Source organism: Dreissena polymorpha, chromosome 1 (genome assembly GCF_020536995.1).
Source record: "Dreissena polymorpha isolate Duluth1 chromosome 1, UMN_Dpol_1.0, whole genome shotgun sequence".
Taxonomy (NCBI): domain Eukaryota; kingdom Metazoa; phylum Mollusca; class Bivalvia; order Myida; family Dreissenidae; genus Dreissena; species Dreissena polymorpha.
This window is the reverse complement of record NC_068355.1, coordinates 86,280,074-86,299,812: the sequence shown is the minus strand read 5'-3', so window position 1 is coordinate 86,299,812 and position 19,739 is coordinate 86,280,074. Positions and strand designations below refer to the sequence as shown.

General features: G+C 35.2%; 2 protein-coding genes across 8 annotated transcripts in view; one reads left to right on the top strand and one right to left on the bottom strand.

The window, feature by feature from the left end:
- LOC127838917 (palmitoyltransferase ZDHHC8B-like) overlaps positions 1-7,374 on the bottom strand; it is a 37,347-nt gene extending 29,973 nt beyond the window's left edge. For both annotated transcript variants that reach the window (XM_052367039.1, XM_052367050.1), the window contains exon 1: positions 6,935-7,374. In XM_052367039.1, coding sequence (XP_052222999.1) covers positions 6,935-7,026 — 92 coding nt within the window. In that variant the 5' untranslated portion in view covers positions 7,027-7,374. The remainder of the gene's footprint in view (positions 1-6,934) is intronic.
- A 10-nt stretch (positions 7,375-7,384) lies between these two features.
- The window catches only part of LOC127838930 (uncharacterized), a 75,346-nt gene continuing 62,991 nt past the window's right edge, over positions 7,385-19,739 (top strand). For all 6 annotated transcript variants that reach the window (XR_008030051.1, XR_008030062.1, XR_008030073.1 and 3 more), the window contains exon 1: positions 7,385-7,519. Coding sequence is in view for 2 of the 6 variants with exons in the window: in XM_052367080.1 (XP_052223040.1) it covers positions 7,391-7,519 (129 nt within the window). In the remaining 4 variants the exon portion in view is untranslated. The remainder of the gene's footprint in view (positions 7,520-19,739) is intronic.

Below are 19,739 nucleotides of genomic sequence, written 5' to 3'. Positions count from 1 at the left end.
AATGAATTATTACACTATTTACTTGTTTTTGACGCATTTTTGATCGGAAAAAATGGTGACCGTGTCAAAACATTTTCTGTAACGAACTGCATTATGTGCGAACGTTCTATCGCGAGATTTCACGCGATTTCTATACCCACGACTCAACCAGTAACAACCATACCATACCATGTTGCAGTATACACTACGCGGCCCGCGATTTTTGCCTAAATCACCGACACGCGGTGGTCATTATTTATTTTGGGTGAAAAATCATCGGAATCTTGCGCGTTTTATCATGCTAGATCGAGCACGATCACCGCCAATGCGATAAATATAATCTCTGTGGTGATTCACGGTGATTCACCGCGCTTCGTCGCATTCCCGGTCAACGTGGTGAAGAACGATTTTCCTACGTTACATGTACATATATAATCTTTACAGAGATTATAGCAATATGGGATTATTAGCATTGTTGGTAGATATAATTGAGTATCCTTTTTAAAATGTCAACATGTATTTCACACCCATTTCCCCGACAGTTTTTTTTTGTCTTTTTAAATGCTGCTTATAAAACAAAACGGTGTTCGCACCTAGCTGTATGATACCGCACCCAGAGGAGTGATAATTGCGTTTTTGATTATGCAATTAACAGTTTGAAGCCATGGAGAACTCATAACTGATTGTAATGTAATTGTCGTATTTTTCCGAGTCTCTCAATTCCCCAATACATACGTTCCGTCTTTATCCATTACTCGATAATCCTGCATATGCCCGATTTCCAGTTTAAAAGCGAATTCTGGTTAATATTGACAATAAGAGTCCCAAAGAATGTCATACACAAACGTTGGAAATTATCAAATGAATTGCGGCATATGTTTCTATTTAAAGATTTGATGAAATAAGCGTCTGATCAGATCAGTTGTATTGTACATGCGTAAATCACCTGACACGGTTTGCACGCGTCGTGTACAGCTATTTTCGGTTACAAATTCTAGCCACAAATACATAGTGCAAATGAATTAAATTAATTTATTTGTTCTGATAAAAAGCGCACGAAAATTGGTGTGTGTGTGTATTTATTTGTAAATAAACATTTCATAGTGGGTAAAACATTGATATCATTAATTTTAATTTCCATTAAAAGTTTCGTTGTGAATTTCAACTTAATTACCGGGGTACCTCGCGAAATACTTGGCATTGACATTTCCTCTAAATAAAATATAATTAAAACACCCTGTATTGTAACCGTTACGCTGTTTCAGTTCCTTCGTTATTGAAACAATTATTGCATTGTATACTGACTACACACAAATGTCATGTACAGTTCGTAATATTCTTCAACGACCAATAAACAAATAAATTTAAGTTTAGATTTAATGCAACATGTACACGTCATTTTCTGGGAATCAAGAAAGGGAGTTAATATTGTGAAAATAAACCAATATCTGTTTATTGAAATTGTCAAACTTATATTATATATATACAGTGAAAACTCTCTTTACGACCACCTCGGTATTCCGACCAACTCGCTAAGTCGACCACCATTTTTCAGTTCCGATTTGTTCCTTCTTTATTTCAATGGTCGTTACACTCACTAATCCGACCAACCCGCTAATCCGCTATTACGACCACTTTAATCAGTACCAATTATCGATATTGTTCTTAATTGACACCCGCCAAACGACCAGTAATTTTCACACCTTACTTGATCTGATGTTGTGGTACTATCGGGCTTGTGTACGAAGCCATTCTGACCCAATTAACCACAATTAACGACAACGGTTTTTGGCATCGATTTGCGACACAGGTGTTAGATTTTCGGCACTTGTTATAATTTTAAACCCTTGATTGACAATTAGCTATTATTATTATTGAGTCTTTGATGGGTAAATTGGTAGTTGTTTGGTACACACTTTAAAGATTTATTACGGCGAATAATTTAACAGTTAGGTTATTTGAGTAACACGGTTTTGTTCGTGATGGATATAAAAACCGACTTTTATACCATATCGTTATTCAAAATGGATAAGCGAAAACGGAAAGAGTTGTGTTTAAAAGAAAAGATTGATTTGATCGACGCAAGTGATGGGAAATCTCAACGACGATTTATTCGGCATTGGAAAGACTCGGGTTCAAGCTATTCTAAAAAGAAAATCTCGACTTTTATTCGACAAAATGCTAAGCAGACGACAATTGACTCATTCGTTAAGTAAACATCAAGGATCTTGATGAAAAGTACATATACATGTATTTACACTTCTTTAATGAACAACTTGAAATACTATCTTTGTACAATGTATAAATACAATGTATAAACGGATGACTGTTATATTGTATGCAAACAGATAAAAGTTCAGTGAATATTTACGTTGTTGTAATTATATGTCCATCAAATTCATGAAAACTCAGAATTAAGACCACCTCGCTATTAAGACCACTTTTGAAAAGTCCCACAAGTGGTCTTAATAGCGAGTTTTCACTGTATATATATATATATATATATATATATATATATATATATATATATATATATATATATATATATATTAGCAATCCTTATGAAAATAAATATCGTTATTTTAAATGTTTTTTGCAGGTCTGTTTCCAAGAGCATAGACTATATTGGAATTACCTGTGTGAGCTACTTCAATATGTTAACAGCTATACAATCATTGTTTTGACAGACGACACGTGCTTATCTTAAGTTTGTTTCTGGTACAGGTTTTTTTTTCCACTTTTTGGGAAGATAGCCCATGGCTTTGGAATTGGGAATTTTATCGGCAATTTCATGAAATTGGGAAAATAAATTCATTAGCCTTTTTATTCCAAACGAAAAGTCCACTGATAATACTAAATTTCATATAACTCTTTATAATCATTCAAATGAAAAGAACAAAATCATTTACTACTTTGTTATATGTAATTGCATTAAAATTGTGATAAAATACACATTAGACACTTCTTTCTAAAAAAAAAAAAAAAAATAAATATTTTTTTTTTATTTTTTTGGGGAAATTGGGAATTTTTTGCCACATTTTGGGAAAAAAAGTATACTTTTTGGGATTGGGAACATAGCCGAATTTCGGCTATAAAATCGGGCCAAAAAAAACCCTGTGGTAATACACAGGATATTGGATGTTCGGGGCTAGATTGGATAATAAAACAAAGACGCAGTCGGCGGTTTTCAGCAGAACTTTTGTACTTACCAACTTAATCGATAGTGCACATGCTTATCTAACATTTAGGGATCATCAACACGGGTCCTAGCAACTTCCACGGACCATAATACACAGCCCGATGGTTACTTTTAGTAGCACACGTGGTCAGAAACTAACAAGTTCAAGTAATATAGCACAGAGATTATGCAGGGCTCGAAATTAACACTCGCACACTCGCAAAATGCGAGTGAAAAATACCGATTGCGAGTTAAGTTTTCAGCCACTAGTAATTTTTTGCGAGTAGAGAAATAGCGAAAAAAAAAAGTATTATTGCTAAATGCGTTCGACGTCCTGAACGCTAATCCATAGGTCATAGAACGTCCTAATACCCGTATGCGGAAACGCGCACCTTGTATATAGACTGGTATACTTATAGTACAGATACGAGGATGGTATTGGTACAAAGAACGTTAAACAGTCGACTAATTCACACGTGTTCATTGAACTTGAACATACATGGCGTCGAAGCGAAAAATAACATGTAGTTTCTTTTTGCCCACAGATGGAAATAACAATACGATAGATAAAGCAAAGTTAACTGTTGAATAAAAAAAACGATATTAAATTATGTGTCCAGCAAAATTTGCGAGAATGTTTTTGATTTTGCGAGTTGGTATTAAAGCTGCTCGCAATGTTTTGCAAGTAGAAAAAAAAATTAAATTCGAGCCCTGTTATGATCTGAAAAATTGCACGAGGTCCGAAATGAAACAGAATGCCACCAAATCAAACGATTTACAGCCTAATTTTAAGTGAAACAAACTATGTCAGAAACATTTAAAATAACGATAATTCCGAATGATCACAGCTTCAATTTTCAAAAGTATATGCTGTTCATCATTGCTCGAGAAATAGTAAAGACAAACGTTTACTATTGTTCCATCAAATAAATTTTACACGCTACTATTTTATTAAATAGATCTAGCAGCCCAATTGCGATTGGAGACGCGTACAACATCTGAAGCAATTTGTAAATTTAAATTTAGATACACATGTTAAAGTCATTTTCTGAACATCGGGACGAAGTATAAGTATTCATTTTACAAATAAACCATTTGATTTTATTCAAATGGTCGACATTTTTTATATTTGTGTCGTCTGTGTATTTTCGCAAGTTTCATGCAAATATATATCGTTTATTTCAACGTTTAAAGCAAGTCTCGTTTCCGAGATTAAACTTGTAAATTTCTTCAATGTGGTTACTGACCTACAAAATCATTGACAGATGACATCCGATGGTAATTGTATGAAGTATGCAGAGAAGCTGACGAAATGTTAAAACAATCGCGTAGAAGTAAAAATATCAGGTTATTATCTGTACCTGTTTCTTATATCAGCGAATTATCGCCGAGTGCCTCGGCATGATTCAGAGTGAAAACTTGTTGTGTCTGCGGAGAAACTTTGAGAACAAAAGAATCTGTAGCTGCGAACTTTGTTGGTTGTGCGTGAGCCGTACTGTTCAATTGTTATTTCAACAAATAAAGATATTGTTTGGAAATCAGAATTCGACATTCAGCAAGTACGGTGTTTACTTTCATATTGGAATACATTTTCGCGATATAATGTGATCGTCAATAATAATGACATTAGTTAATAAGTTGAAATTTAACAAGGGCTGTTTGTAAAACATGCATGCCCCCCATATGGGCTGTCCGTTGTAGTGGCAGCCATTGTGTGAATACGTTTTTTGTCACTGCGACCTTGACCTTTGACCTAGTGACCTGAAAATCAATAGGGGTTATCTGTGAGTCAAGATCAATGTACCTATGAAGTGTCATGATCCTAGGCAAAAGCGTTCTTGAGTTATCATCCGAAAATCATTTTACTATTTCGGGTCACCGTGACCTTTGACCTTGTGACCTCAAAATCAATAGGGGTCATCTGCGAGTCATGATCAATCTACCTGTGAAGTTTCATGATCCTAGGCATATGCGTTCTTGAGTTATCATCCCAAAACCATTTTACTATTTCGGGTCACCGTGACCTTGACCTTTGACCTAGTGACCTCAAAATCAATAGGGGTCATCTGCGAGTCATGATGAATCTACATATGAAGTTTCATGATCCTAGGCGTATGCGTTCTTGAGTTATCATGTCTGACAACCACCTTAGTCCAACTTGTTGACGCTCTCAAATATTAAGCTACTTTTTATATAGGTAATATTTGGAGCGTCCAACGGCTGAACCATTCGATTTGTGCAAGGAATATTTTCCTTCTTTGTCTATATTGTTGCGCAAGGATTTTGTGCGCAACATTCAAGCCCCAATATAAGACACTTAATATCAACGGATTGCAATAATATTTACATACCTGTGTAGATAATTCATTTCTCGATAATGTTCTGTAAAAATTATGTAATGACACTTTGAATTTTGCACGCCTGAGCAATTTAAATCCAACCACTATTCAATTTTTCAATATCTCTTGATTCGCTCGCTGTGTAGATATAAATCGATAACACGACCTCGATGTAAAGCATCTGGTTTAAAGTGGAAGAATAAACAGCGTAAAATACAGTTTGCATGCGTCTGTTGTGGTGCAGTGTGTTACATAGTAAACCGATGTTATACTTTTCTGGATTAATTTAGCATTGTTTTTTTTCAAAATTGACAATTAAAAAGGTTCTGAAATAAATAACATCTTTTATTTTTATACTGTACATAAATAAGATTGATACAGATCGTACAGAATACCGTCCTATGTAACGTAGAATGTAAGTACATAAAACAACACAGACAGAGGTGCGAAAAAGACATGCATAAATACTCACTGAAACTTAAAACAGTGAATAGAAACTGCACCATATCTGTTTTGAACATATGCTTATTAAATCGACAAAGATTAGCATACTAGATCTAGTTAGGTAAAAGTCGGTGTTAAAAGCTCATGTTAAATAAAATTACGCGTACACGTTACACCGTAATGCCTTCTTCTGATTGGTTCATATTTAAATCAGTTTCATGACATGGCTACAGGTCAGTGATTGTTTTGCAGATTTAAGCAGAAGTTTAACTGAAGAATTTATGCCTTTCTTACTTCGAATCGACGATATTTGATGTAAAAATGGACTTCTGAATGAGTTGGTAATGTTATTTTGCAATTTTACGCAAATTGATGAAAATTTAAACTTTCTGGTTTCCACCACAAAAAAGGTCCTTCAACGATGAGACGTTCCAAAGAATTTAGCCCATATAAAAAGTATCTCTAAATTCTTTGCGCGTCTTATAAATTAGACTAACAAAACCTGGTGGACGGACCGACAGACCGACCGACAGACTGACCGACATGAGCAAAGCAATATACCCCCTCTTCTTCGAAGGGGGGTATAAATATATAGTTGTCAACGCCAATCACAGCGATTTGCGGTGTTTTACGATGATTCAACAGCTGATCTTTATCGCGAGATGGTCGCAGTGAAATCACTGCGGAATCACTGCGAATCACCCGTAGAGTGTTATCACGGTGAATCAACGTGATTTGCGGCAAATCACTGCGATTTGCCACATTGGCCCAAACGTGGTGATTTAGGCAAAAATCGCGGGCCGCGTAGTGTACTTCGATTTAGCTTAAGGAACTTCAGGACTGCATACAGTTGTATATTAATTTACTGACTAGTCACAAACATTCGGACAAAGCAAAGGTGATTTTTAGGTCATGGCAATAACTCCGGTTGTTTTTAAGAAAAACATACCCCACCCACTTATATTTCTATGCAAAAATAAGATGAAATTCTTACACAAACACTACGAATACTCCACTTGTCCCCAAAAGAAGTGTCCAGGCACACACAGCCGGAATAATTTTGGTGGAGCATTCACACTTCGCCATGATGACCGATCAATGTCTTCACATTAACCACAACATTTTGTTAAAACTGCCGTTATAAAAATTGACTTCAGAAGTTGTGCAGACATTTTTTTCCAAACCGAACAACACAGAAAATACAAACAAAAAATAGTTCAGAATTTGTAAGTGTTTCAGCCGAATCTACTCAAGTAAACCAATTTTATTTGGTATAAAAAGTTAATAGAACTAAAAAACTTTAATTTGCTTATTTGAATAGCTTTTTATATGTAATTGCTTGCACATTAACTCGATTCACATTTCCGTTGACAGTCGCGTGCCGAAACGGCTCGTGAGAGAAACTTCCGGTTGTCTGAAAAGCTAAGAACACAATTTGTTTTTTTTTAATATGGGAAACCATCATGCCCGTCCGTCACATCAAAGATCTGATCAAATCCCAGAACATCCCATTAGAAGATCGTCAAGCAAGTCAAGTTTCGCGTCTTCGTATTTACCAGCATTAGAAAAACTTTTTCAAGTAAGCGGTGTCTGTTATCTTTTTCCCGTGAAATTAATCCTACACACAATATTCATTGAATGTAGGAATCAGGGTCGTGATTTCTCCTCCTTTCAGCTGATTTGCCCCTTTTTAATGTCAACCTGAATTTTTAAATACCTATAAACTTAGCTTCGCCTAACTCAATATACACCTTTTTTTATCACTGTAGTCCAACTTGTTGACGCTCTCAAATATTAAGCTACTTTTTATGTTTTTTTACCTTGATTTACCTTGATCTTCGGGCCGTAATATTAGACAAAGTCTATCGTGGCCCCTCTTCTTTAAAATGTTATACGCGACATAGTGCGCTACACAGTTGATTTAAATTTTTTCTTATTCCAGTTCTCTTTGTTCAAATTTGATTTGAACACATTTAGGGATGTTGAAGAGACAGTTTCTTCTGAAAGGGCATTCCACATGTTCACTGTCCTAGCTCCAAATGAATTTAGCTTTACATTATGATGACACTTTTTTTTGATGAATTTTAGGTGATGACCTCTCAAATCCCCTTGAGCCAAGTTAAATATATTGCTCCATTTTAGGTCGTCCATTTTAGGTCGTCCAATCCGTAAATAGACTTATACAGAGTAATCATATCACTCCTATCTCTTCGGTACTCCAGAGTTGGTAGACCAAGGAATTTTAATCTTTCTTCATATGGGAGGGTAGAACATGCAGGAACCAGTCGTGTAGCTCTCCTCTGAACATCCTCAATCTTTTTAATGTCCTTTTTAAGATATGGCGACCAAACATTTGATCCATATTCAAGAATAGGCCTAACTAATGATTTATAGAGAGGAAGCAACATTCTGGTAATATTTGGAGCGTACAACGGAGGAACCATTCAATTAATGGTGGAATTTTTTCCTTCTTTGTCTATATTGTTGCGCAAGGATTTTGTGCGCAACATTCAAGCCCCTGCCGGGATTTTAGGCCAGGATTTATTGGTAAAATTAGCAACATAAACTATTTTCTGGCATGAATTAACACAAATAGATCGTCAATATATCTATAATGAGCAAATTAAGATAACTTACATGATGTGGTGTGCTCGCAGAAGAAAGATTTTAATCAAAGTTTCAAACACGTCAAGCGTAAATGTAAATGTCAACTTGTTTGTATATCGAACAGTTTTTATTAACCAAAAGAAAAATTAAAGGAACGCATGCGGTGTGTTTACAACATGTACTAAGTAACGGTTTACCTATGCTTTTCTCCGAACATACAATTTATGTTTTTAAGAAAGGTTATTTTCAAATATTAAATATTTGTTTTAAATGGACAGAAATTTTATATATAAATTGTTCAAATTTTAATTAATACTTATGTTAATTGTATATGAATAGCGCTCAGACAACAGACATTAGAAAGAAACAAAAGGAACGATGACCCTTAGATCTGCCGTAAGGGAAATATAACACAACAGCATCTACAGCAGCAACATTTATTAGCTCTAAAGCATACAATTGCTTTTAGCCATAAACAAAATAGAAAATAACAAAAGTGTAGTGCATGGATTATAAGAATTATGAAAACTAGGAATTGATAGAAGTTACAAAAAGTAATCACTGATAAGTAACATAAGTTGTATGACTTTCAATTGATAATGACTTATTCATCAGATACTTTAATAAGGTAAGACATAAATTAAAAATTCACTTCTTAGTAACATAAGACTTATCACTTTAATATTGATATTGAGTGTAATTCATTGACTTCTGAGATAGACATTATAATACATTATAACAATAAGTAAAACACTGGAGCATGATTTAAGAACAATGATTTATATAAAACAACCCATTCAAAGTGTAACTTGTATTCATACATATATTCGAACACCATATATTCATATGTATAGATACATATAATCATGGATTTCCCCAGGCGATTTTAGCCCAGCGGACTAAAATGCGTGCGCTTGACATATTCACAAGAGCTTGCAAGCTTTAATCCGAATGCTGTCTACATTCGGCCAACGTTCAATCAAAACATGCACGCTCTTATCAGCGCTCTTATCAGCGGTGTGTGCATAAGGGGCATAGGTAACACGTATGAACGATTTACGGGTCGTTAATGGGTATCGATTATGGTCGTAATATCATAATAATGGTCGATAATGATCTATTATTACCGGTACATGTGGAGGTAGAGCAATTAAAGATATGCTCAAATTGTTTATTTGTTTTATTTTAATTAGTTTAAACCTATTTATTTTAGCTCGATTGCATCGAAAGCCGTATGCTTTTATAAACGCTCTCGAATCTGTTTCCTGGGACTAGAACCAGTACTTGGTGTCTTTTGAGGGAGATCGAAGGAACGCTCACAGTGAGGTTTTAACCCGTGACTTCCCCATCGCCAGGCGGACACCATATCCACTACGCCACGGCGATCTTTTAAATATTTTAATTGTTAACGACTATTGCAGAAAATAAACAAGTATAAAGAACTTGCTTCAAAAATAAACCGTAACTGATGGGTGTTGCGGTTGTGCGTAATTTAAGTTATGAATACAATTAATTGGAATCAAACGTCTTATTTGATTGCTCCCGACCATTTAAAATTTGTTCACACTATTTTCTTAACGGCGACTATAACTTCACAGTACCAACATTTAATATATTCAGGTACAATATATACATATATATAGTTTCTCTCATATTTACGGAATTCGCTATATACCTAAAACACATTTTTCTTTAGTCTCTGTGCATGACAGAATACAATATAATAAACGACAAGAAAGTGGAAGCAAGATTTTCCATTGGTCACAGAATGTTTTTCAATCATTGTTTTGCTTTCTGTTTATTTTGGTTGTTATTTAATTTTATAATATATGACTTGACTGAAATGAATTGAGGTCAAATACATAAATATTATGAAATTTTGTGTTTTAGTAGCTCCAAAGTAGTGTGGATTTTGATTTATAACATTTAGAAAGTATATAAAGAAATCGACACCAACCACCTGCCGCTGTGCCTGACCAAATTTCTGGGGAAATGCCAGTACATATATATTCTTCGCTTGTTATTCTTGTCTGTGTATCATTACATTCTCATCAGTGACAATTATCAAATGAAAAATCTCTCCAAAACACCTATCACACCAACACATCCGCATTTTGCACAGCACCTCGAACAACACTGACAAAGATCACACTCACATACAGAACAATTCTTTAAAACGCAACCTTCCCTAATGCATAACTCACTTTCACCCATCTCTTTAGTTAACAAAGTCTTTAATACTGACAGCCTCAAGCACTCAACACTCTTAAACGTCTCTCTCAGTCCACTGTCTCCCACTAACGAACGACCGTAGGGATAGACAACTGCAAGGGACGGTTTCCCATCCCGGCCTGCCCTCCCCACCTCCTGCCAGTATGACAAAGGATTTCTTGGTGCACCCCAGTGGACGACTAGACGAACATCCGCAATGTCAATCTGTAAATGACCAGATGTTAGATTTGTATTTTCAACACGGAACATAATGCCCACGTTATCGACACATAATAAGTTCACCAATGCATACATACGCATTGCCCTGTACGCCATGAATTAATCGCTCTGTACTCAATCAATTTATCAATAACTTGATAATTAATTCGATAAATGAAGAGACTTCAATTATTAACAAGGTTCATGTATTCAATGTACCACATCTCCATGCCGTAATATCTAGATCAAACAAACACGTTTCGTTAATCTATTTACAGAAAGCTCGAGTAGTTGGTCACATTATTAATTGTCCAGTAACTTACCCCCCATTCCAAAGGCCACAGTCGCCACCACGATCTTCACACTTCCATCCCCGGAAAACTCGTTCAGGATTCGATTCTTTGATAAGTCGGTGGTCGAAGCATGGAACATCTATTTCAATTTGTATGTCAATACATGCATATACCAAAAACACTCATATGGTAAACAAATTAACACATGCATTACCGCCTTTCAACTTTATGTACGTCTTCAATGCGGACTCGAAATATAAAATGATTTAATTAAACAATAGTAAATTATGCTCGATTGGTTATTGTCGGCTCAGATACTACTTCAAGTACCCGGTGTAATTAAAAAATATACTGCAAAGTATGTGGGGTACAGAAAATATATACCGGTTTTAAAAAGTATTCCGGAGTATGACCGGGTGCGTATTTTCCGTATCCGGGGTACATTGTAGAATACTTCTGAGTACTCGGGGTACTTTAAAGTAGTACCTGAGCCGACAATGACCAATTGAGCGTAAATTATGTGTGGTGTCCCTCGTGGTTAGGCTTTCGCTTTCAATAAGCACGATCACACACAGGGAAATGTATGTAAATTTATCAGCTGTATGTGTATATGGTACCCCAGGTACTTTAAAGTTTACTACACTGTTCCCGGTGTATGGAAAATATACTAAAAGAACCCCGTCGTATTGCCGGGTGCCTTTAAACGTATTATTCGTACCCGGGGAACATTTAGTTTACCTAAGGGTACACGGGGTACTTTAAAGTAGTTCCTGAGCCGACAGTGACCAATTGATTATGTGTGGTGTCCCTCGATTGTGCTTAGGTTTTTGCTTTCTGTAAATCTTTTAGCTGTATGTGTTTATATTTCATTATAACAATGCATATGCATTTCTTTGTTCTTTCTTGTTTTGTTTGTTTAGTTTCTTTTAAGGTGTTTCTTTTTATACGCCCGTATAAAATACGGGACGTATTATGTGAAACCCCTTGGCGGCGGGCGGCGGGCGGAAGGCATCACTTTGTCCGGACTCTAATTCAAATTGTATTCATTCGATCTTCACCAAACTTGGTCAGCAGTTGCATCTAGTTGATATCTAGGCCAAGTTCGAATATGGGTCATGCCGGGTCAAAAACTAGGTCATAGGGTCAATAAGTGCATTTTCAAAGGGGCCACTTTGTCCGGACTCTATTTCAAATTGTATTCATCCGATCTTCACCAAACTTGGTCAGCAGTTGCATCTAGTTGATATATAGGCCAAGTTCGAATATGGGTCATGCCGGGTCAAAAACTAGGTCATAGGGTCAATTAGTGCATTTTCAACGGCGCCACTTTGTCCGGACTCTAATTCAAATTGTATTCATCCGATCTTCACCAAACTTGGTCAGAAGTTGTATCTAGACAATATCTAGGTCAAGTTCGAATATGGGTCATGCCGGGTCAAAAACTAGGTCACAGGGTCACTTAGTGTATTTCAAGCATTTAGCATGGTGTCCGCTCTCTAATTGAAGTAGTTTTCATCCGATCTTCACCAAACTTGGTCAGAAGTTGTATCTAGACAATGTTTAGGTCAAGTTCAAATATGGGTCATGCCGGGTCAAAAACTAGGTCACAGGGTCACTTAAACCATTTCAAGCATTTAGCATGGTGTCCGCTCTCTAATTGAAGTAGTTATCATCCGATCTTCACCAAATTTGGTCAGAAGTTGTGTCTAGACAATATCTACATGTAGGTCAAGTTCAAATATGGGTCATGCAAGGTTAAAAACTAGGTCACGAGGTCTATTAGTGCATTTCAATCATTTAGCATGGTGTCTGCTCTCTAATTGAAGTAGTTTTCATCAGATCTTCATCAACTTTGGTCAGAACTTGTGTCTAGATGATATGTAGGTCAAGTTCAAATATGGGTCATTATAAAGTTATCAAGTTGTCCAAAGCCTTAAAACGGGCGTATCTTGTGACAGTTTGGCACTCTTGTTTCCATTTCTTTATACTTTGTGTGTGTGTGTGTGTGTGTGTGTGTGTGTGTGTGTGTGTGTGTATGTCTGCAATATTTTCTATGTATACATGTATATTAAATAATCTAGTCTAATAGCCGAAAACAAATGTGGAATATGTTCAATGAATATTTTAATTGGTGCAGAAAGTGTTTCATAGCATTTCAACCCTCATTCACTTAGTAAAATAGTTAAAGTTACACCAACACCACATAGTATCTTTATTTTAATAACAACTTGTTTACAATGCAAACATACGCCCGATATTATTAAAGTTACTAACGGAACATGCCACTTATCCGATCGCAGCGAAATTACAGTCAAAAGAATGTGTCCTAATTCAAACAACTATGTAATACACAATACAATTTCAACTGCTACCATAAGACCAGATCGTCAGATACCACTGTGAAAACAATTTGTGCAGTCTAACCCTTTCTTTCCCTTTGCTCTAATCGACAATAACAACTTCCGCCATAAACAATTTGATGTCAATTTTATGTTTTGAGCATTTCTCAACAAAGTAGACGCAAATTGACGTCGATTGTAACAGGTATTGTGTTTTTAACAATGTATTAGGTTGATTTAACTCGATTTTAACTCGACATATGTGTGACATTATTTTTTACATTGATTTTAATTTTACAAAGAAGAACTATGAGCTGTACGTATGTACTCATAAAAGCTCAGAGCATTCAAGAAGAACTATCAACGGATAGCAATAATATTTAGGCCACGACTTTTTTTTTTATTGGTTTACAAAAATTATTTTGAAAATGGTCCATCGGGCGGTCGAAAAAAAAAAAAAAAAAAACATTGGAAAAAAAAGTTAATACTAATAACATCAGAACAAAGACAACATATCTTTTATAACCTTAACACAGAGACAAAAAATCAAATTATGCAATGAAACACATCTATATCTTCAAATAAAATGAGTCCTAAAAGCACCTTTTGTAACATCAGGCAATTTTAAACACTCCATTACATGACATGCGTTCTTCTCCCATTAAAACGAAAAACTGCGCTTCATTTCCATAATTCGATGCGCACCATTACGCAATGCGATGCCCGTTGCATAAATCTTATATAAGATAAACTACTCATACACAAATTACCCGGTATGTGTTTGCTCTTACTCGACTTATGAGATCGTACATGAAAAAAAATCGAGGTAGATCGATCCATGCGTCGTCGCGGTAAGGTTTGTCAAAGTTGTTGTTGTCATGAAAACTCGTTGATTTACAACGCAAAACGTCTTATTTGAACTGACGCGAATTAATTTAATCATATTTGTCAACTTCGCTTTTGCTTTATTTTGATAATTTAATCCGAAGTTTAATGTTAGCAAGTGTTTTTTTTACTGGAATTGTAAACAAGGAGTCAGTTAAAGTCTTCCGAAAATGTGCAGTCTGTGTGAATTGACAGTTTGACGTCATCAAAGGAAAGCCGCTTTTTGTCGGAAGCAATAAAGCGACAAATTTCGCGCCGAAAAAAATGGCTTCCTTTGTCTAGCAATCAACATGCCGAACCAATTGTGTGTTTGTTTCTCAATTGCAATCCTCCAATTTAATAAAAGCACGTGCATAGCTCCGCCTTCGAATCTTTTTTTTACTGGAATTGTAAACAAGGAGTCAGTTAAAGTCTTCCGAAAATGTGCAGTCTGTGTGAATTGACAGTTTGACGTCATCAAAGGAAAGCCGCTTTTTGTCGGAAGCAATAAAGCGACAAATTTCGCGCCGAAAAAAATGGCTTCCTTTGTCTAGCAATCAACATGCCGAACCAATTGTGTGTTTGTTTCTCAATTGCAATCCTCCAATTTAATAAAAGCACGTGCATAGCTCCGCCTTCGAATCTTTTGCAGAGAACGGAGGCGGAGTTTAACGGTCAATTGAGCTAGTGTTTTACGCAAGTTGAGTTCCGATTTGCCGAAATTACTCGACCCTAAGCATTGAAACGACAAATACATTTATCAATGATTTTCCGAGATAAACCGATTTGTTCCGATTTCCAAACTTTCTGTACAGTTCCTATAAACTATGGCGGACGTGTTTACAAAATTCCTAAACACATATATCGTAAATAATGGCAGTGTTTTATTGGATTATTTATACTAATTATCAAATGCTTTTTTATCTACTATAATATCGGGTTTGTTTAATATAATTAACATGTTAAACAATATAGTTGCGTCACAGACTCGGAAATAAATTTTGATGGGGTCGACATTTTACTGACGCTGATTTTCTTATTGTCTGTAATTTTTACCCGAAATAAATTTTGAGAAGTACCCATAAAAGGACTGGTACATAATGTGTCACATTGAAAAATATCCCGATCTCTGCAATATATGTGAACCAATCGTTGATTGTACTTACTTGATTTTATTCGCAACCGTACTCAAACCGGATCGTTTTTTTTCTCGCTTCGCTCGTTTTGCAGTGCGGTCGGGTATAAAATATTTAAAAAAAAGACGATTTTCCGATTTTATTTTTTTTCCCATTTTCCAAAAATTAGGGTCGGCGGTTTTGTAAACCAAGAAATATAAAAGTCGTGGCCTTACATACCTGTGTAGATAATTCATTTCTTTATAATGTTCTGTAAAAATTATGTAATGACACTTTGAATTTTGCACGCCTGAGCAATTTAAATCCAACTGCTATTCAAATTTTCAATATCTCTCGATTCGCTCGCTGTGTAGATATAAATCGATAACACGACCTCGATGTAAAGCATCTGGTTTCTATGTGGAAGAATAAACGGCGTAAAATACAGTTTGCGTTTGTCTGTTGTGGTGCAGAGTGTTACATAGTAAACCAATGTTATTATACTTTTCTGAATTAATTACGCATTGTTTTTTTTTCTAAAGTGACAAAAAGTTCTGAAATAAATTTCATCTTTTATTTTTATACTGTACATAAAAAATATTGATACCAATCATACAGTATATCGTCCTATGTAACATAGAATGTGGGTACATAAAACAACACAGACAGAGGTGCGAAAAAGACATGCATATAAAGTTGCTGAAAGTTAGAAGAGTGAATAGAAACTGCACCATATCTGTTTTAAACATATGCTTATTAAATCGACAAAGATGAGCATACTAGATCTAGTTAGGTAAAAGTCGGTGTAAAAAGCTCATGTTAAATAAAATAATGCGTACACCTTACACCGTAATGCCTTCTTCTGATTGGTTGATATTTTAATCTGTTTCATAATATGGCAAGAGGTCAGTGATATTGTTGTGATTTAAGCAAAAGTTTAACTGAAGAATTTATGCCTTTCTTAACTTCAATTCGCTATATATGAGGAAAAAATGGACGTCTGAACTAAAACGGAATGAGTTGGTAATGTTATTTTGCAATTTTACGCAAATTGATGAAAATTAAAGCTATCTGGCGTCCAACACATTTTGGGTCCTTCACCGATGAGACGTTCCAAAGAATTTAGCCCATATAAAAAGTATCTCTATATTCTTTGCACGTCTTATAAATAAGACTATTATCACTGTTGATAGGATTTTCCTGAGTTGATTGAGTAACTCAGGTAACCTATCAATCTATTTCTTTTTAACCCCCCACGCATGGCCATAATGTATCAGTATTGAACATAGTCATTATTATAAAAGAAGAAGAAGAAGAACCCTGTAATAAGGGTTGGGCATTTTCCTCCCTTGAGGTGGTTCTTAAATCACCTATCGTACGATTCCCTTATTTCGAGCATAACCTAATTTCTATCACTTTGTTTACATTAAGAATGCGGCTCATGTAATTACGTCACACATGTGCGCTTTGAGCATTTTGTTTTACTAACATTACTACGCTTGAAAATAATTAGGCCATCCTTAAAAATTGTTTGGCATAACCCGACCGACACACTAAAATCGGCCCGACTGAATTTTTTTTTTGTTACTCTCCCAAAAAAATTTTTTTTTGCTCGCTGAAACTTCTTTCCGCTAAATTTTTCCTTTCCGCTTTTTATCCTTTCCGGTTATTTGCGTCATTTAATTGAATGCTCTTTCAAGGATATCTATAATAGCAATAAACAAAACGCACACCGGTATTTATTTGAGTCGCCTATTTATTTGACATATGCATATGCTATTAATTAGACTTTAAATACAATTAAACCACTCCTGTTTTTTTCAGGATAATTTTGGAGTAAAAAACAAATTAATTAATTATCACCGTTCATTTCAATTCGGCAATCAGCAAAGATGTGTAATATTATTGCCATATAACTAATTATTTAATTATCACTCTTTAATTCAGATCAGTAAATATTTGGTAGAAAGATAAAAAGTGGTCAGCTTAGAAATATTTATTGACGGGTATTGTCACGTTTTTGTTTCATTTGCTTATCTCTTTATACGACTTTCCGATCGGTTGCTATTTTGAAGGCAGACGGCGATATTAAATGTGTATTCAAATTATAAAACATCTGCGCATGAATGACCCAATATTATCCGATAGCTCCACCTGTTCTCACGTTTCATTCGACAACGTCATGTCATGTGTAAGCGAGCTCAATGCTGATTGACCAGCTACCATGTGCACTTCATTAACAATAAGGTCAAGCAATGTCTAATCGGGTACAGACCGGGTTTCGTTAACTGTTCGAATTGCGAACACTTTCATTGCAACAAAGAAACAAATATAGAAAACCAGTCCGGATTAAAATGGTGGATGTTTTCAGCGAAATGTTACTAGATTTTTGCATTTTCGTGATTTAGATTTTTCTTGAGCCAAATTCTCAATAGTTTCGCAAATGACTCAAATGGCGAACGACAGCGCGAGCATTGCAAACGTGTTATTATTGGAATAAATGCTCACTATTACAGGGCTCACGCTGTCGTTCGCCATTTGCATAAGTATAGCTAAATTTGCTCAAGAAAAATATAAATTGCGAATATGCTTAAATCTCGTTAAATGTCATTGAAAACATCGCCATTTTAATCCGGAGTGTTTTTTTTAAAACTATTTTTCTCTATGAACAATTTTAAGCGCATATGTTAGCTGGCCAATCAACATTGACTTCGCTATCGGGTAATTTTGGGTCATTCATGCGCAGATAATGGAATATACAGTTGATATTGTCGTCTGCCTACAATATAACGGCCGATGGCAAAAGTCGTATACAAAATAAGCAAATGAAAAGAAGCGTAACACTCAATAAATTATTTTTAAGCTGATCACTTTACAAATTTCTACAGACGATCGATATGAATTAAAGGATGATAATTAAAAAATTAGTTACATGTTGAAGATGTTGCACCTTTCTGTCCTTGATTGAAATTAAAATGTTATAATTACTTTGTTGTTTTTTACTCACAAACTATGCTATTGTTAAGTAATATGTCAACCAAATAGTATATTAATTACCTTTTTGCTAGGTTACTTGTTTTCATTTTCTGTAGTCAAACGATATGCACATTTGATTTCATGTGCAAAATGCGTACAATTTTTCAGACTGTCGTTTTCGGAAAAAGTATTTTTCGTTGATTATATTTTATTTTCGAAGTTCTTAATAGAAAAAATAGCCTTACGAATACACGTCTGATGATACGGACTGTGCAGACAAATCTTTACAAATTTCCTTTCATGAGGCAGAAGACTTGGAGCTTAATTTGATAATTACTTTTCAGTTTGGTATATGTCGGAGTTCAATGTCAGAAAAAAAAATATTTAAAAAAATAAAATCCCTACCTACCTACCCACCCAAATTTACCTGGGTCGGGTTATGCCAAACAATTTTTTAAGGATGGCCTTACAGACACGACTTAAATAAGGAAAAATCCAGTTTAATTGCATTTAAAAATCTTGCTTCAAATGAAATCATTCAAATGTATGCCTACAGGGCTCAACATTAACGGTTGTCCGATTGCCCCTGGCAAGTAAAAGTTGGGTCCGGGCAAGTTATTTTATAATCTAGTTGTCCGCCCGGTCAAGTGCAAAAAAGAACAAAGAAAAATGTGTGTTTCTGTGGTTAAATAGTACAAATAATCACGAATTATTTGACTAATGCACGAATTTACCTCGGCAATGTTGTTTGCGGTTGTCCGAACAAACTACGCATGGTGCGCATGCATTTACAAATTCAGGCTTTTTCCGCCCTATGCCACGGGTCCGAAATTCGGCCCCATTCCCAATGCAAATCTGGTTGTTTTTTTCCCAATTGAAAAAAACAATTCCCAATTCAAAAAAAAAAAAATTTTTTTTTTTTTTTTTTCTCCTTAAAATTATATAAGTTGACCTGATCCAGTGTAGAAAATAGAAAGTATTGCATTATTAAATTATCTGTTGCCTTGAATTTGTTTTAAAAACTGTAAAATATGTTAATGATTATTTAAGACTTTCCTTATTTTCCTCAAAATACGGCGCTTCACGCATTTATTTCACCTCAAAAAATGCCGAGCCTTTTCCCCAAATTCAGATTAAAAAACCTGCACTTATCACACATGTTCATAATATTTTGT